Below are 17,993 nucleotides of genomic sequence, written 5' to 3'. Positions count from 1 at the left end.
CGGTGGGAAACCTGGCCGTGTGCAGGCAGACACGGTGCTGGAGAAGGAGCTAAGAGTCCTACCTCTCCATCTGCAGGCAGCAGAAGGAGACTATGAGCCAGAGCTTGTGGACAGAGCTTGAGCATATAAACCCTCAAAGCCCGCCCCCACGGTGACACCCTTGCTCCAGCAAGGCCACGCCTACTTCAACGAAGCCACACCTCCTAATAGCGCCACTCCCTATAGGCTAAACACTCACACATATGAGTGTTTGCTTAGTGTGCACTCACTCATAAGGCCCTGTGTTGGAGTCCCAGACTGTCACCACTACAGAAAAGGCACAAACTCAGTAAGGAACTGCAACTCTATCACAAATCAACTTGCTCCAACTGGCTTATGGGACATGCTACCAAACTGAAACACAGAATTTGTATTTTCAGGTCTACTTGAGATATTCACTAAGATTATATACTTAGTTCAAAGTCTCAATATTGTTAAAAGGACTAAATTCGCACAAAATATTCTTTGAGATCATAACATAAGGAAACAAATAAGATCAAGTACTTACAAACTGGACAGTGTACATTCACCCAGCCCATCAGAGAAATGGCAAAATAAATAAATGAAAGCATGGTGTCTAAAAACCCATGGGATATAGCTATTGCCATGGCATTTGTAACTAAAAATACTCATATCAGAAATAAATTAAGGCCTAAATTAAATAATAAATCTAGAAAAAATAAAATTAAACCCCAAATAACTAAATGGAAAGGAAACAACTTATAGCCGTAATTATCAACCGATTGGGAGAAGGGACAGAGCAAGCATGGAACACAACACAGAATAACCTCTACAAGGATATTCAATTAACCCTGAATAGCTACAAAGGAACTTCAATGGGAGAGTTTAATAAATGATGCCCAGTATCTATCTATATGGAAATAGATCAGTCCTAACCTTTTTCTTAACCTGCATGCACTAACAAACTTGAAATGGATTTGGCCCCAACCACAAGAAAACTCTCAAAGAAAGCACCAAGGACGGAATTATCTCACCGGGAGTCAATGATTTCTTAGAACCAGAGGGAAATTTAGCAAACTGAACCTTATCAAATGTAAACCATCTGCCCATTAGGAAAAAAAAAAAAAAACACAAAAATGGTGAGCAAGTGGGGTGTGCAGGTGCATGCCTGTGAAGGAAGAGAGCAGCCACTCAATGGATTGCCAGAGGTATGAAGTGGCCTAGTCCAGAGGTTCAGACCAGCCAGGGACACACAGCAAGGTCCTGTCTCAAAAACCAAACAAACACAACAGAACAAACTACAAGAGTGAGCGAAAGCTGGAGGCAGAATGGTTGAAAATGTCATATACTGCAGAACAAGTTATCAGACAAATTGCTTGCTGGTTAAAAAAAAATGCAAGGAGCGGACCGTTCTTCAGTTCAATAAAAATGGACAAAAGATCTGCTTAAATGCTTCGACAAAACACGGAAAGACACACGCCAATAAACATCCCAAATGGCATCAGAATGCAGAGAGATGCCAACTAAAGCCACAGTGCTACATCCCCAGCAGAAGTGACACAGTGACAAATGCTGGTGAGGATGAGGAACGGCCAGGCCACTCAGCCACACGCTGGTCAGAAAGGAGATGTGCAGGCATCCCTGATATGAAACTTGTGACCAACAGCAACTCACACTGAAGAATGCGCCCAAGAGCAAAACATACTTCTACACAAGACTTGCATATAAATTCTTATTGCACTTTTACTCATGAGAATCCCAAACTGGGGGTCCAGCCTGATGGCTCAGTGGGTGGACTTGCCAAGCAAGACAACCTGAACCCACACGGTAAACAAAGAGAAGTTACACCCACAAGTTGCCTTTCACGTCTTCCTGATCCCTCCAAGCCACCCACACCCAGTAAATAAAAACGTAAGACGTTTTTAAACTCCACAACTGGGTAAATGTTGGAATGGTACCTAGAGATTAAAAAGGAAGCTGTTTATTCACTCAGCGTGAACCACATCCCCTAGCCAACATGCCGAGAGAAAAAGCCTGCCACAGAAGCATTCCAAAGGACAGGCAACCTGCGGATACCATCGGCACCTGTTGATGCCCCCATAGTTCAACCTTTGATAGGAAGGCAAGCGATAACATCATCACAGATTTGGACAGGCAGTGACATGGCGGCGGAAATGCCAAGAGCACGCCACTGTAACCCCAGCTAATCATCTACACGGCCACTCCACCTATCTACTGACTATCAGAGCAAAGCCAGGGGCCACTGATGGACCCACTGACCCCCTCCTGCTCCACCCGGCAGTCCGGAGGCTGCACACTGTAACTGGCCTCCCCCAGCGTGCGATGACCTCAGCAAAGGTACCGCTCTTGCCTGCCTTGAGCTTCTAGCTTATCGTCAGTTTCCGGTCTTTCCTCAAATGTCATCCTCACAGAAGCGCCTGTCTAGAAGACCTGATAAATTAAGTTGGAAATTTTCCTAGCCCTCCCCATGCCCCACTCAGCCAGGTTGAGCACTGCTGATCTGAAACCCGATTGGCAAGAAGCCTTCAGTGGGAAATTCAGCACCTGGCCTGAGAGTTACAATGCAGATGCAATATAAATACCACAAAATTATTTTCAGGTTCCGCACGTGAGTGAGGCATGTGTTCAACATAAAGTTCACGTCTAGACTGGGCTCCTTTCCCTAAGACACTCAGTAGAAACATTCTAAAGTAAAAAGAAAGAAGAAAACTGGACTCTTAAACAGCTCTGGTCCTAAGCCCACCCGAGAGAGGAACTCAACCCTTACTTACTTTGCTCATGTGCTTAGTGAGCCCCACCCCTAAAGAGGACATCTCGGTGTTCGTTCAGTAAACAGCTGTTTGTTACTGGAAGCCACTTCTCTATCTATTTCCTCCTTCCCCCCCAGGGCCTGACCAACACTTGTTGAGTGAGCAAACGAATTAAAACACAGGCGTGGGACTCACCTGTAACTGCTGCTGTAAGTGGGTGATTTCAGCAATTCTCAACTCTCTGGACTTGTTTGTGCTCTCAATTTCCTGCCTTTGAGTTGTCAGTCGACATCTGATATCTTGAAGCTTCCCTTCCAGTTGATGCTTTTTGTCATTCTTCAATGAAGGAGAGACAGCAGGGGGGGGGGGGTGAGTGCGGGATCTGGTGTCCCAGAGTGCACTGGGCTGGGCCTAAGGGAAGCTGTACTCACCAGCGCTTCTAACTCAAACTCCAGAGTCTTCCTCCTGGCCTTCAGGACCACAATGCCCTCCTGCTCTTTGTTCCTCTGGTTCAGGAGTTCTTGTCTCCGGTTCCGCTCCCATTCAAGTTGTCGCTGCCGTTCAAGCTCCCGTTTTGCGGCCTGTGGTTGCAGACAGCTTATTCATTTCTTAATTCTAACGCCACGCAATGTTTCTTACTAAAAATGTCTAGTAAGTCCCTCCTTCTAGAGGTGACATACCTACCATGCATCCTCAGAGCCCTGGCTATGCGAGTCATGCCACCACATAGACAAGAAATGACAAGAGCCCTTCACGCCGAGCCCCTGCCTTGTCCTCCCGGAAAGCGCCAGGGACTATGTGAATGCATCAGGGAATTGTTCTTATCTAGCAAAATCAAACTAAAATCCTCAAGGAAAACTTCATTTTCTCCTGAGGAAAGAGAATTACTACACGTAAGTGGAATGTTTCTTGTCCCGATGATGACAGGGACCAGGGGTGTTTCTGATTCCTGAGGTTTCTGCATGGGCTTCGATGTTTAATGGCCCCTAATATGAAAATCCCCAAACAGAAGTTTTTGAGTGGCCTTTTAGATTTAGAAGCATTTCAGACTCAGATGTTCACATCAGGGACACTCTAAACATATCTCAAGTTTTAAAAAGCCGGTGACTCCCACCTTTCTAATCTCCTTTTTAATCACAACAGCTTTAGTTTCCACTTGTCAACCTAGTATACGCTGACCCTCACTTAGGGAGCTCTAGGCTATACTGCAATGCCCTGGGGACACACAGAGCATAGGGTCACTATGCATCTCCAGGGACTAGGGACATCTGCTCAGCACTGCTGTGTCCAATCCTTAGCACCAAATACATGAACATAAGACCCTGTTCGTTTCTGCGTATCTTTGCTTGAACACAAGCTGCTAATGACTACAGACTTTCTAAAGCAATAACGAGAGGATGAAGCTAAAACATTTCTAATAAGGGAACAACTTGCCCTTACACTATGGGAGAATAGTACCATCGCTTCTGTAGCAATATGCTCAAACAAGGACAGACAGGGAGCTGATTCCCCTATGCAGGTCTAGCACCAAATTTGCCACTTCTATAGAAAAGGCAAGTACAGATAGTAGTAAGTTAGCAGTTCCCAGGCACCACGAGGAGGCTAGATGGGGAACGGCTGCTCAGCAGGTCATGGAATGTTCTGGAATTGATGGTGGTGATGGCTGAGCAAATGTAGATACACTAAGACTCACGAGAAAAAGAACGGTGTGCCTGAACTATGACCCCAGTGGCAGGGAGTCCCCGCTGCCCACCCACCTCTCGCCTCTCGACTTCTCTCCGCCTCTCCTCTTCCCTCTGCCGCTCCAGCTCCCGCTGCTTTTCTAGCTGCTTCTCCAGCTCTAGCTGTCTTTTGCGCTCCTGTTCCTGGCGTTCCCGCTCTTTCCTCTCTTGTTCGGCGCGCTCCAGCTGAGCCAAACGCTCCTGTTCTTTGCGCTGCTGCTCCAAGAGGGCTTGCCGGCGTTTCTCCAGCTCCAGATTGCCACGCTCAAAATTCTCCCGCTTCTTATCTTCAAACGTTACTTTAAAACAGCAACGACAAAACATCAGTGACGAAAACATTGTCAGTTTTCAAGAAAAACTCAGATGCGTACTTGCAATATAACCCAAACCCAGATCTGCCCAGGGTCCTTGTGATGCCCTAGGAGGGGGGAGGGGGAGAGGGATGCAAAACCAAAACGTTCTGCCAATGTCCTCTCCTGTTTAAGACCATAAACGAATGTTTGCTGCCAACGGAGACAACCCCAACCTAAGAATTCTTGTATTTATTTGACAATGGCGCTCAATTTCCACCAAGAGTGAGCCAGTCCACTGGACTCCGACTCACTGCCTGGAGCCATGCTTCTCACAGTTGCTCTCCATCTTGTCTAACCACGGGTAGACGCGAGCACGCACACACACTCTCTCCACTTTCTCCAGAGTCTGGAGTGCCGCTTCAATGGGTCATTTCTTCATTTTTCTTTCTCTCTCTCTCTCTCTTTTTTTTTTCCCTTTGGTTTTTAAGACAGGGTTTCTCTGTGTAGCTTTGGAGCCTGTCCTGGAACTCACTTTGTAGCCCAGGCTGGTCTCGAACTCACAGAGATCCGCTTGCCTCTGCCTCCTGAGTGCTGGGACAAAGGCGTGCGCCACCACACCCATGATTAAGTCTTAATTTGGGCCGGGCCAGTGGTTCATTTCTATGGGTGCCTTAAATCTGGACAGGAACGAGGTATGAAGACAACAAGAGTGCCAGCAATCCCAGCAGGCATAGGGCTCCGCCAGGAAGGCTGCTGCGAGAACCAGGCCAGCTTGGGCCGCATACAAAGGCTCTTATGTCTCAGGAAACAACCCCACCCCAAAACTAATGTAGTTTTCCTGAGAGTATAAGCACAGTTGTATTTAAAATTTCCCCTGTACTTAACACAGCCTAGCTCGTAGGTCATTTACAATAAGTATCTTATCGCTAAGCATAATTAAAAAGCAACTGAGTCAGCTGGATTCAATCGATTAACTGGGGCACTGAAAGTGTGGCCAAGCGTCGGTAGCAAAGTAGTTAAGACAAAGAGACTCATTAATAATCCCAGTGCTTCTTACCATCAGAGCCGTCGTCTCAGAGTAACCTAACGGTTATTCAAAATCAGTCCACATTAAAATTAAAATACAATCCTTCTGTTCACAAGTCCCCAGTTCTAGACCAGCAAAATAAAATACCAATAGGTGACGAGTTTCTACTGCGCTACTGTTGATACCAAGAAACCACCATAGAACCAAAATTTAGTGTTCTGTATTCCATGGGAGAAATTTATGGAAGTTATTTTGTTTTGGTTTATTTTGGTTTGTTTGTTTTCCAGACAGGGTTTCTCTGTGAAGCCCTAGCTGTTCTGGAACTCGGTCTATGGACCAGGCTGTCCTCAAACTCACAGAGATCCTCCTGCTTCTGCGCCTGGCTGTGCTTATACAAGTTTTATTTTGCAGTAGGCAATCGGTTTCAATCAGACAACTGGATAAAGGTGCATTAGCAAGCAGGGCACACAATGCTCTCGTTTCTCAACAACAATTCCAAAGGTGTCTCCTCCTGCCTATGGGTGGCTGAAGAAAGAGCAGAGTGCCAGAAACTAAGTCCATCTCCACTCCTGCTGTCCATCTGCTAATCAGATGTGTGTGCTCACCAGGTAGCTTCTTCTCTGACTGCTGCTCATCCTCTGATGCCGGCTCCTCGGGCAGCCTCTGATCCACAGACGAAGAGCTTATGACGGACATCCCACTGCCAGATCGGACCCTTCTGCAGAGAGGAAGGAAGGGCACCACATAAGGGCAGGGGAAGGAAGGGCTGACTACAGCACACCGTGGAGCAGGTTTTAGTGAAAGTGAGAAAAGGCCAAGACGTGGTTCTCTTTACTGAGAAAGTCCTTTAAATGCACACTTAAATGTCATCAGATTCCCAGTGCCCCACTTGTTCAGAATGTTGTGCTGAGATGTAGCGGCACACGCTTGCCCGTGCAAGATGCTGGGTTTGAGTGTCAGAACCCTCCAGACCATTGTGGTCCCCAAAACAGATAAAATATTTAGAATTGCCACACGATAGAACAACTCAGGAGGGCAGGATTTTAACCGCACGGTAAGTAAGTGCTGGTGGCTATTACCATTATTACCCTTGGAAGTAATTCTCAGTTTCCCCAAGGAAAGCAGCTAACTGGGACCAAGACTTTTCCTCTAGAAACTCCATTTTAGTCCCACCCCCATGTATTCATGATTCTGAAAACATTTATTAGTAAATGTCACATTAAACCCTCAACCTTTGTCTTTTAAAACAATCTCTCAGCTGGGTGTGGTGGCGCAGACTTTAAGTTTGTAAGGCAGAGGCAGGTGGATCTCTGAATTCAAGGCCAGGCTGGTCTGCAGAGCGAGTTCCTGTCTCAAAAAAAACAAATCTGTCATCCTCGTCATGCTTTCCTTTAAGCATCATCTCCAGACGCGTGTCCTGAAGCTGAGGGGGCTCCCTGGCAGCCACCTCCCACTTGTGCAGCTCCGTCTCTTGCTCCCAGCACCACGCAAAGCAGGTAGGCGTTGATGGCTCTGAGGCTCTTCATTTTTGAGAGACTGTGCCCAAGTCTCCCCAGAAATCTGAGGACTCAGAATATAACCGAGAATCTTATTTGCCTTTTATGAAGTAAACGGAACATTCTGGGACGGTGTGCTCATACACTACAGGTGTGGGTAGGGATGACAGTCCCCTCGGGCTCCTCCTGACTAGATCTTGTGGGTACTCTTGACATCTCTACTGAGTCTGTTTCAGACCAGGATAATCTTTAAAGCTATCTTCCTGATTATAATTTCTACATTGCCAGCATTTCTGTTACCCCTTGAATGTGCGTGATGGGCAGGTGTCATCTCTGATTTCCCTACATGCCTCCTCATTCAGGTTCTCTTACACTGAGAGAGTACAATTTCTGGCTAGCTTTGGTGCCAGATGGGCACAAAGGTAAACGACCTTGGTCTCTGACTCGATGCGTTTACTATATGAACTATGTAAGTGCTCAGGAGGTCGGAACAAGACCAGGTTTAACCACTGGGCTAAGCTAAAGTATCTTCACGCCAGGAAAGGAAACAGCCAAGTTTGGAACCCATGCAAACTCTTTCAAGAGTTCAAACCCTGCTTACCTGAAGGAAGGAGGGATGTACTCGGGGGGCAGGACAGGTGGTAATGGTTGGCCAGACATGGCCACATCAATCAGGTGCATAGCTAGGATAAATTCTTCTGCTGTGAGTTTCCCATCTTGATCAATGTCAGAAAGATTCCTAATTCAACAAGAAATTCATGCAATCCAGTTCACGAGAACGCATGCTTCTTACTGCTCACCAGCGATTTGCAAATTCTATTTCCTTACTCTGATCCTAGGCCAACGGAATCTTTCCGTGTGCCAGCTTGTAGAACGAGTACTATTTCAGACTATTGGAAGGATAAAAAATAATCCATACAGTTGAAATTGTCTTTAGCATCCAACAAATGCTAATTACGATTAGACTGTTCCTCTTCAATCCTTGGAAGCCATTTAAAATATGTTACACTCAAATTCTTGTAATGTTAAAAATGCTACAAGCTGGACAAAGGACTGACACAGGGCAACACAGCAAATTACTTCATGGTCTGTGAGATGCACAGGCCCTGTTACAGCAAATTGTACTCTTGATGAGATCCCACAGGCGATGTGTAACTGACTGGGCTCGCCTACACTTACAATAAAACTGTGCAAAGATGGGTGTGGGTCAGACCCCACAGCTGGCCATTCATTCGTCTTCATTCGTCTATGGGGCGGCCCCTGTAGCCTCCGGTCCCCCTCTGCAGTTGGGGGCATTTCTCCCTCATTCTAGCGATTCAGTCACCACCAGCTAATAGCTAATGGCTAATTACAGTTCACAGCTGATTTCTCTAGAACAAAAGGGGATGTGAGAACCCCCACTTATTCACAAGAAGGTCAGCGGCACAGGCACAGGCACAGGCACCACGTTAGGAGTCTGCCTTTGCTAATGACAACCAACCGAGAAACTTGTCTTCCTCTTTCTGAAACGTCTTCAGAAGTCACATGTGCCCTGGCTACTCTGGCTAAGGTAAAACTTCCACAGGTAACAGTGGCTCTCTGTAGAGGGCCATTACGTTCATCCCTGACAAAATGGTCAGTTACAGACGACCACCAGGATGCCCACATTTCCCGGTGCTCTCCTCTTCCCCTGCTGGGCCATGGGCCCTTCCCTGTTCTACTTCCCCAGCTTGAGACCATGTGCATCCTTTCTCAGACAGCCACAAGCCACGGCCGTCCTTGTCACCTTCTTCGTATGCTGTTCTCTCGGCCACTCCACGGCCAGTCAGACTAAAGGGCCGTTAGAACTCGTTTTCTCCCGTGAACTGGCTAAGTAAGGGTCACAAAAATGAAAGCAGCTTCTTAGTGTGCAGAAGGAAAATGTAACATTCTAAAAGGGAAACTTAGTCTAAATGTCTCAGGAAGTAAGTCATCAATGAAAAGGAGTATGAGAGCCGCCTAATAAATGTCAGTCAAGCTCCACAGACGTTACACCCTCCATCTGTTTCAGAGGGCCCTGGGGTCCTGGCTGCACACAGACTTCAAGACTAGTTAGTGCTCTCTAAGTAAAAGGCAGACTCTGCTGTAAGCAGAGGGCCAGGGGGAGGGGAGCAGTGTACTCACACTTGGCCCGTGCTGAGAGGCCACGTCAATTCCTGCCAACACTTGGTGTAACAAGTGGGCACCAGGTCTATTTTCGGGGGGGTGGGTAGCTGGGACGACCAACACTCATCAAGAGCTATGAAAAGTCATTGTGCACCAACAGGAACATTTCATTCTGTGTTGCGCCTCCCAAAGAGTGCATAGCAACATCTCTAATGTAGTGCTTCCCTCAAGAGCAAAAGTCAAAGTAGAACCAGGTAAGTGTTTTACACCAGGGTTGATGTGGTCCCTCAAGAGGCACATGCTAACATCTGGAGACATCTGGGCTGTCAGAACTGAGGCTGGGGGTCATGGCTATCAGCACCAATTATCTCATGAGTAGAGGCCAGAGACATTACAATGCTTGGGGCAGCCCCACGCGCCACAGTGCTAAAACTGAAAGGCCTCATTCTAGATCTAATTATCTTTTCACAGGAAGACAGAAAACAAAGTAAGGACCACCAGAGGAATACGGCAAAGTCAAGTCGTAGGAACTATTCAATAAATTACCTCATTTATTTCGGGAAGTCTTTGGGGGACAAATGGAGAACAAGAACAGGTAATAGAGAGGGTAAAGGAGATTTTAAAAAAAGTACATCAATTAATGAGCTGAAGAGGTGGCTCAGTGGTTAAGAGAACTTGCTGCTCTTGCTGAGGACCCAGGTTTGGGGCTCCCAACCTTCTCTAACCCTGCCCTCTTCTGACATGGTAACAGAGACATATGTGCAGGCAAAACACACATATACATAAAGTAAAATAATCTTTAAAGGAAATTCAAATTGACCAATGAAATGGGGCAAGGTTTGTGTCTCCTTTGAATAATTAAAACTATACAGACCATTAGCGGATATAAGGAATCTGATGACTAGCTTGTTAATTTGATATGAGTGGTTACTTTGGTGAATTATTGGAACTATGGTTAAAGTTAAAGAAATTAAGTTTAAATATTTTAGGTAAAAACAATAAGAGGCTTGGCTTGAAGTCATGGGGAAAAAGGAACCCGGACTTGGGTTGAGAGTTGTTAGGCTATCTTGGTTTTTGGGGCTCACTGTGCTAATATCCTTGTTCTTGAAGTAAGAGCAGTGATTATCACAGCCTACTGAAAACCACGGAAAAGAACCACCCTAAGTAAGTTTCTACTTTATACAAACCGAGGAACTTGTACTTCCTTACCATATTGAAGCCAGCTGAGCCTGGGGTAAACTTGATTGCATAAGAATAGTTCTTGCCTGGGGACCTAACCAGAAACCAGAGAAAAGACATGAAGATGAATCATCAAGCATTCCCTATTCCCTGTACAGAGTCCAGAGGCTGCACACAGGTTCAATGCAGTCTCGAGCAATCACGGCTCTGCACTCAGCACGTGCTGTTATCCAGGGGCTTTGTGGCAAAATGGAAGGAACAGGAAAGCACAGGTGGCCAGTGAGGAGGCAGCATATCAAAGACCAGAGCTTCAAACACATAGCCTGCCCTCTTAGCCAGGGTACTGCTCCCTTCATGGAGTTTATTTATAAGCAGAGACGCCGTAACCGAAAAACGAACAGCTTCTGTAGTTACCACCTGCTGACTTCACCAGATCATCATTACACAGGGAGAATCAGAGACTTAGAGGAACATGAGTCCTTAACTGTGCTCTTCCAATGCCACCACTATAGTAAACCTTATACACATCCGTTAGCAAAGAACTTACTAGAATTTCAACTTTTCTTTCAAAACCAGTTTACTGTTATTAAGATAATGATAACTACCTTCACTTCTGGCACAAAATAGTTTTAGCCATGAGATAAAAGCTCTAAGTGGAGATTTCAAGCAGTGTCGGGGGAGGTATATAGCTCACAGTTCCAGCATCCTCTCAAAGGAACACCCGTGAACCAAGAAATGGGAAGCCATAGCGATGACACTGGAAAGATCCTTACTCGTGTATAAACGGCAGCTTTCCATTAGTTAGTTTCCAAATGTCTCCTTATTGTGGTACACAGAAGGGGGTGTGTTCTTTCACAGCCAGGGGCAGAGACCATGAGTTCCAGCACAGCGATTTCCCAAAATGAAGGAGTCTCTGTTGCCGGGGAGGCAGCTCCTCATTCAGGGGCTTGCTCATTTCCAGGGCCCCAAGAGCACATCCGTGACCCACGAAAGTACCCAGTAGTGACAGTTACCATTACTATTACTGGCAATATTTTAACTTTTATTTACATATAACATGGGGCAGAAAAGTATACATTAATACACACATGTAAATACAGTACACACATTTTCTTAGATTTTCTTTTATTTATTTGGGGAAGGGCTGAAGACAGGGTCTCTCTGTGTAGCCCTGGCTGTACTGGAACTCGTTCTGTAGACCAGGCTGGCCTTGAACTCACAGAGATCTGCCTCCGAGGCCTCAACTCTAGGCAAAGAAGTGAGCCCCCCCCCCCTTAAAGCCTGGGATAACATGTATGTTAAATTACGTGAGAAGAAAGGGGCATGTGTCTAGCCAGCTGCATCAACTAAATCACCAGGAAAGTCATGGGGTACATTAGAGCATTCTACAGATGGACCAGCTAGTATCCCAACACAGACTCTCTAAGCCAGTCCACAATGGAACACTAATAATCAGCTTAGAACAAATACCAACAATGTTCTAAAGAAATATTAAATGTGTATAGAGCGCAGTGTCAAATATACCCACTCCATATGACGCTACGGAGTATTTCTTCATTGTCTGCAAGGCTAACGTGGTTTGTTTGCTTGTTTGCTTTGGTGTTTCAAGACAGGCTTTCTCTGAGTAACAGTACTGATTGTTCTGGAACTGGCTTTGTAGACCCGGCTGGCCTCAAATTCACAGAAATCCTCCTTCCTCTGCCTCCTGAGTATTGGGATTAAAGACATGCACCACCACTGCCCAGAAAGTGTGGGTTTTTTTTTTTTTTTTTTTTTTTTTTTTTTTTGTTGTTTTGGTTTTTTTAATGCTACCTAAAAATACCGAGTGCTGCTACTTTGGGGAAGTGTGGTGTGCAGAGAGCAGGCAGGGATGCAAGCGTTTATCTGAGGGGACTGCTGGGATCTAACGGGGAGACAGGGTTCACGAGCAGGGCAGACTCAAGACTCCGTCACTTTTTAAAACAAAGACCTATTTCTTATCTGGAAGTAAAGGTATAATCATACGCAACAGCACAGCAATGTATGAAGAAGCCGAGAACTCACAAGCTACGAGAGCAACTGTCACAGCCCGCCTGCTGTGTGAAGCTCAGCTGTGTATGGCAAGGACAGCAGGGTTCTCACTCAATACCAAAAGGTAAACAACATCTTCCTGACTGCCCTCGTGCCAAAGCCTACCATGGTCACGTCTTAATACAATGCCAGAGAGCAGGCATGATCAAATGCTTACAAGCTGCTGGAGTGCTGTGTGTCATGGCCTGGCCAGGCGGCCCATGCTCCTTCCCTGTGGCACTTGTGGGAGGGCTTCAAGTTCCCCAGAGGTCTCTAACTGCCTTCTAAAGATGTGGTTCGCTATGACACTGCGATCGGTAGTTGTAAGTTCCTAAAACTTCACATACAGGCTTGGGATGGTATCTGAAATGCTTCTCTAGACTTCTGGCCTGGATAACAGAATCAATAACTGAGCTCCTAGGAATTAATTCTTAACCTTTCACAGATGAAGAAATGAAATGCAAAGAGATGAGCACCAGCCAATCGTGACAGAGGAGAGTCCCTTCCTTCATCCCACACCTCTGCCCTGCACCCAGCCTCGGCCTGGGGCAGGCAACTAGGTAACTCCAACTAGAGAGGTGCTGGCTTTTCAGAAGCCAAGGAGGCTTTGCTCACCGCCCTATGTCTTCACCATGTCCCACTGATCTAATGAGTAGCTTTCAATGTGCAAGCAGGCTCCTGGTCTGTGGTCCATTTTGCCAGAGGTGGAGGAGAACAGGTAAGTATGGACGGAGTTATCAGTAGTTGAAAACACAAGGTAACAGAGACAATGAAAACCCTACTCAGAAATGAGGAAAGTGGAGACATCTGGGCAATACTTTTGCCTTGGTATCTAGAAACAACCCGTATTTAAAGCAACGATTGCATTTCACTAAGTTTTTATGTAAGTACCTGTTAAGTGTCCACTCATAGTTTTGTCGTGGCTGTTGAATAACTGCCTGTATTTCAGTCGGGATGGCTGAGGCACCGCCCATTCTGCTGCTGGAGGGGCGCTGTGGGCCAAGGGGGAGGAGAGAGGGTGACACAATGTAAGAAATGGCTTGCTGAGGCTCAAGAATCTGTCCAGCTACATTGGGCTTTCTTTCCTCTTGGTGGTGTTGGGGTCAAACCTGGGCCCCTGTAGCAAAGATCCCACCACTCAGCCACACTCCTAATGCTTCGGTATTTCTTAAGTTACAGACATCTTTCAGAAAGGGTAAGTAAGGGGCTGGAAAGACAGCTCAGCAGTTAAGAGTGCTTGCTTCCAAAGGACGCAGGTTCAGTTCCCAGCACCCATGGCATGCAGCTTACATTGCCTGTGACTCACACACACACACACACACACACACACACACACACACACGCATGAAAGAACTCTAAAGAACTAACTAAATTAACTGGGTTTTTTAGATATAAAGAAAAACAACAGATCAAGTGACTATTTCATATTCTACATATAATCTGGTAAACTGAACATTCCAGTAACATATAGCAGGAACTGGGGCACTATATTCTGCCCAGGTTTTCCTAAGGGTTCAAGCAAAGCTGGCAATTGCCTTTTAAAAAGTACACTTCAGAATACTTATCCTTCTACAGCAAAATATGGACTCATTTCTTCTTTGTTTTTACATTCATTTGTCTTTTTGAGGTGTGTGTACATGTGTGTGTATGTGTGTGAGTTGGCTTTCTCTGTCCATCCTGTGGGTCCTGGGAATTGAACCCAGGTCCTCAGGTTTGGAGGTAAGCACACTTACTGAGCCGCTAGGTCCACTCCTTAATGAAGGGGATTATTTCCTGCTGGGAGGTTTAAATTCCCAGCAAATGGAAAACCTCCCAGAATGAAGAAACAGGACATGTCCAGGGTCCTGGCAAACCAGTGGGACAGTCGTGGACAAAGCTCCCCTTTCTTGTCTACAACCCGACACTGATGTCCCCTTGCCAATGGACCACAACAATGACCTGAAAAACCCCTGCTGACAGAGTCTGGGCAAGACACTCCTAGCAATTCCTTCTGCGGATACCACGGCCCACACAAGGGTCACATGACACACACAGTTTGTAAGAGTCCAGTGTCTAAGTTAAAGAATTTAAATGCAAGGCAGACAGAATAAAGGGTGTCATTCCATGGGAAGGGCAGGCGACAAGTAAGGCTCCATATGTAATCTCCTACATGCTTACAGAGATTTTAACCACACGCTCCAGTCTTAGTTATTACCTGCTATTAACGTGTGGTGTCCATGTACTTACACAGACTAGGCAAAGGTCTCTGGAGTCAGCTGTCAACACTGAGAAGTAACAGCTGCACCACCTCTAATCCCTGCAAGCATCTTAAGGAGAACACTTACCACAGCGGACGCTGCAGTGAGCACTTCCGAGACACGTCTGTCATTTCGTCTAATAGTTCCTGATGCCAACTCCAGCCTATTTACTAAAGGTAACTAACTATCTCACTCCTGCACGCAAAGATAAAGGGTGCTGCACACAGACGCCCGGCCAGATTATACTTATCGAGCTTTCTACCACCTTCCTGAGAGTCTAGGCAGACTAAAAACTCAAGGAGCCTGTTACCTAAAAGGTAGCTCCATGGCAAAAAGGCTACAACTTCATGTTGTTGAAATGATCGCTACTCATGTGGAAAGCCCAACTATCCAAAAGCATTAAAAGTCTGCCAACCATCAAGAATACTCATCCGCATGTTATCAAGCGATTTCAAGACAGGATCTAAACTCATGTAAAAGTTAGAAACACAACAAACTTCAGGCTGAGCTAGGGAGGACATTTACTATGAAAATGAGCTTCAGTCTCAGCCTCAGGGGGGAAGGGTTGGTAAAAGAGACACAGCAACATGAAATCATGGTTGGCAACACACACTCTCTCAGAACTGAGCCACACAGATAATTATCATGAACACTAGTCTGAATAACTCATTTTACTAAATTAATATTGGTCTTTACTACTGTTCTACTACTAAGTCAGAGACAGACTGTGAGATTATGACAGTATGAAAAGCAAGTCCAAATTTGGTTCAAATCTCATAAAAAATTAATTAACTTTTAAATGATTAACACGAGATCATTAATTGATTTCCTAGCTCCCCAGGGCCTGTTCTAGTCCATAAAGTTCTATTTCTTGTCCAGTGCTAACGATGAACATGGTCCCTCGACTGTGCTGGGCAAGCTGTCTACCACTAAGCATCACATCCAACCCGTACTACTGCATTTTTGTGTTAAAAATATTAGAAAAACCAGCATGTTCTTGATTTGTCATCTCTGTAGCAATTAAATGATAAATTCTAATATAATTATATAAAAATTAAAAGACATTATTATCATGCTACAAAATTAAACAAGGTAGAAACAAAGGGTGGGCTCTGGAGAGACAGCTCAGTGGTCTGAAGCACACACTACTCTTGTAGAGGATTCAGATTCAATATCTGGTACCCATGAGGTTCAGAGCCAACTTCAGCTCTAGAGGATCCAACACACTCTGCTGGCCTCTGTGGGCACCAGGCATGTGGTGCACATACACACATACATGTACATACATGCAGGCAAAACATCAGACCCATAAAATAAATCTTAAAGAGAGAGAGAGAGAGAGGTACAAAATTCATTTAAAGGGAACTAAATAATGCCTTAACTAACTTTTCTACTAAAAACAAGCAGTCTTACCTGGCTACATCAAATGATTGTGCCTTCTGTAATTTAGTGTTTAATTGTGACCCTGGACCAGATCTGCTGAAGGAAGAACTCTTTGGCAATGTGGCTGCTGTAAAAATAAAATATTGAGTAATTTTAAGTCTAAAAAAGTAAGACATTTTTCTTATCTAAAACATCTAAAGCAGTGACGATCCCCCTTCTTCTCCAGCGTGGAGTCACAGCTGCTCATCCTTTACTTTGCCTCTTGCCTGGATTTACTTGTCCTGCTGAGAGTCCCCGACTGAGGTGTCATGCTGACACGCATAGAACTTTGCTCTCCACTGGACACTTAGTATCACATTTTGTAGGTAGGTACCGTTCCAGGTCAATGAAGTAACAGCTCAAATATATATTTCCTTACCATCAAAGTAGCAGCCAAGAAGCCAGATAACTGATCCAGGGAGGGGCAGGTTTGGGTGTGATCTCATTTGAGCTGATGAGACCCTAACCTTACACCCCCACCCCTCAACCTTGCCTAGTGTCGTGTCCCACTTGGCCAGAGCACAAGGGAACGAGACAGAGCGTGTGGATTCACTATTCCACTGAACAGTTGCAGGGACTACATCAGCAGCTGTCACACCGGCACGGAGGACCACACGGGGCTAAACTAACAGAAGCTCAGTACGTTCTTCCTCTCACTGGAAACACACCTACGTTAGTGCAGGTCACCTGAGGCACAGCAAGAATGACGCAGATGTAATGCTAAAACGCATGCTGTTCCTCAGATACACCTAAACAGTTTAACAGAAGATTCCCAACATGCTACAAATTCCTTATGATTCGTTACATCGTGGCTATCTATATCTACAGCAGATGCTTTCTTTTAATTATACGAAAAGACTTTGAATAAAGTCTCAAAATGAAATTAAACCAAGAACAAAAATAACTACATCCTTCCCTGCAATTAAGCAAACGTTTAATATTGTGAGCATAATGCATTTGGCCATTTAATCGACTTTCTTCCTGACTCTGCCCTGTTCGTTGTACTTGTTCGAAAATCTGCAATGCTCACTTTTCCTGACTGTGGAGTTCTATTCAAAGGACGGGCTTGTGTACTAGCTCTTTACAGAAGTTAGAGCACAGACGTAACCGATACACGAAAACACAAAATGTCAGATACTGCTGGGTCTCTTTGCCCTCACCAGGTCCTTGGAAGGAAGTGGTGCCCTTGGCTTTCACTGTGGGAGCCCTCCTTTGCCTACAGAGGCGCCCAAGTTCTGCAATGGCATTCCCTCTCCTCCCTTCCAGCCATGGCATGTGCTGGCGGGAAATGACAATCAAACAGTAGAACTGCGATCCCTTCCTCTGTAACAAAACATCTTCTAGATAGAACTAGAAAGTACCAAGATCTCTAACAAGGAAGAACAGCGAAATACAAGGAGTGGGAATGGGTGTACTGAGCGCACGTACCAGGATGAGCAAATGCAGGCAGAGGCTGGATGACGGGAGGCGTCCCGTTGGCCAGGGGAGGCGCTGCTGCTGGAGGGACAGAGGACACTAAGGGTGGAGACATTCCAACAACTGGGATGGGGCCCATTGGCACTGGGGCAACAGCTGTAAGTGGTGGCATGCTGGCAGCTCCTCCTATACCTAGAAGAAAAACGCCCAGCAAAACTCAGCCACTCACATGGAAGCGTTCGGCGGCATTTAACCCAG

General features: G+C 45.7%; 1 protein-coding gene across 1 annotated transcript in view; it reads right to left on the bottom strand.

Moving 5' to 3' along the window:
• The window catches only part of Itsn1 (intersectin 1), a 157,874-nt gene that overhangs the window by 75,521 nt on the left and 64,360 nt on the right, over window positions 1-17,993 (bottom strand). Inside the window, exons 6-14 of the mRNA XM_051191893.1 lie at window positions 17,748-17,927; window positions 16,311-16,407; window positions 13,552-13,652; window positions 10,642-10,705; window positions 7,910-8,047; window positions 6,418-6,530; window positions 4,529-4,791; window positions 3,203-3,352; window positions 2,967-3,107 (exon numbers count right to left, since the gene is read on the bottom strand). Of these exons, the coding sequence (XP_051047850.1) occupies window positions 2,967-3,107; window positions 3,203-3,352; window positions 4,529-4,791; window positions 6,418-6,530; window positions 7,910-8,047; window positions 10,642-10,705; window positions 13,552-13,652; window positions 16,311-16,407; window positions 17,748-17,927 (1,247 nt within the window). The remainder of the gene's footprint in view (window positions 1-2,966; window positions 3,108-3,202; window positions 3,353-4,528; window positions 4,792-6,417; window positions 6,531-7,909; window positions 8,048-10,641; window positions 10,706-13,551; window positions 13,653-16,310; window positions 16,408-17,747; window positions 17,928-17,993) is intronic.

The sequence above is a fragment of the Phodopus roborovskii genome, unplaced genomic scaffold (assembly GCF_943737965.1).
Source record: "Phodopus roborovskii unplaced genomic scaffold, PHOROB, whole genome shotgun sequence".
In the NCBI taxonomy this organism is placed as follows: Eukaryota; Metazoa; Chordata; class Mammalia; order Rodentia; family Cricetidae; genus Phodopus; species Phodopus roborovskii.
Note: the sequence above shows the minus strand (reverse complement) of the source record. Positions and strands in the feature narration are given on the sequence as shown.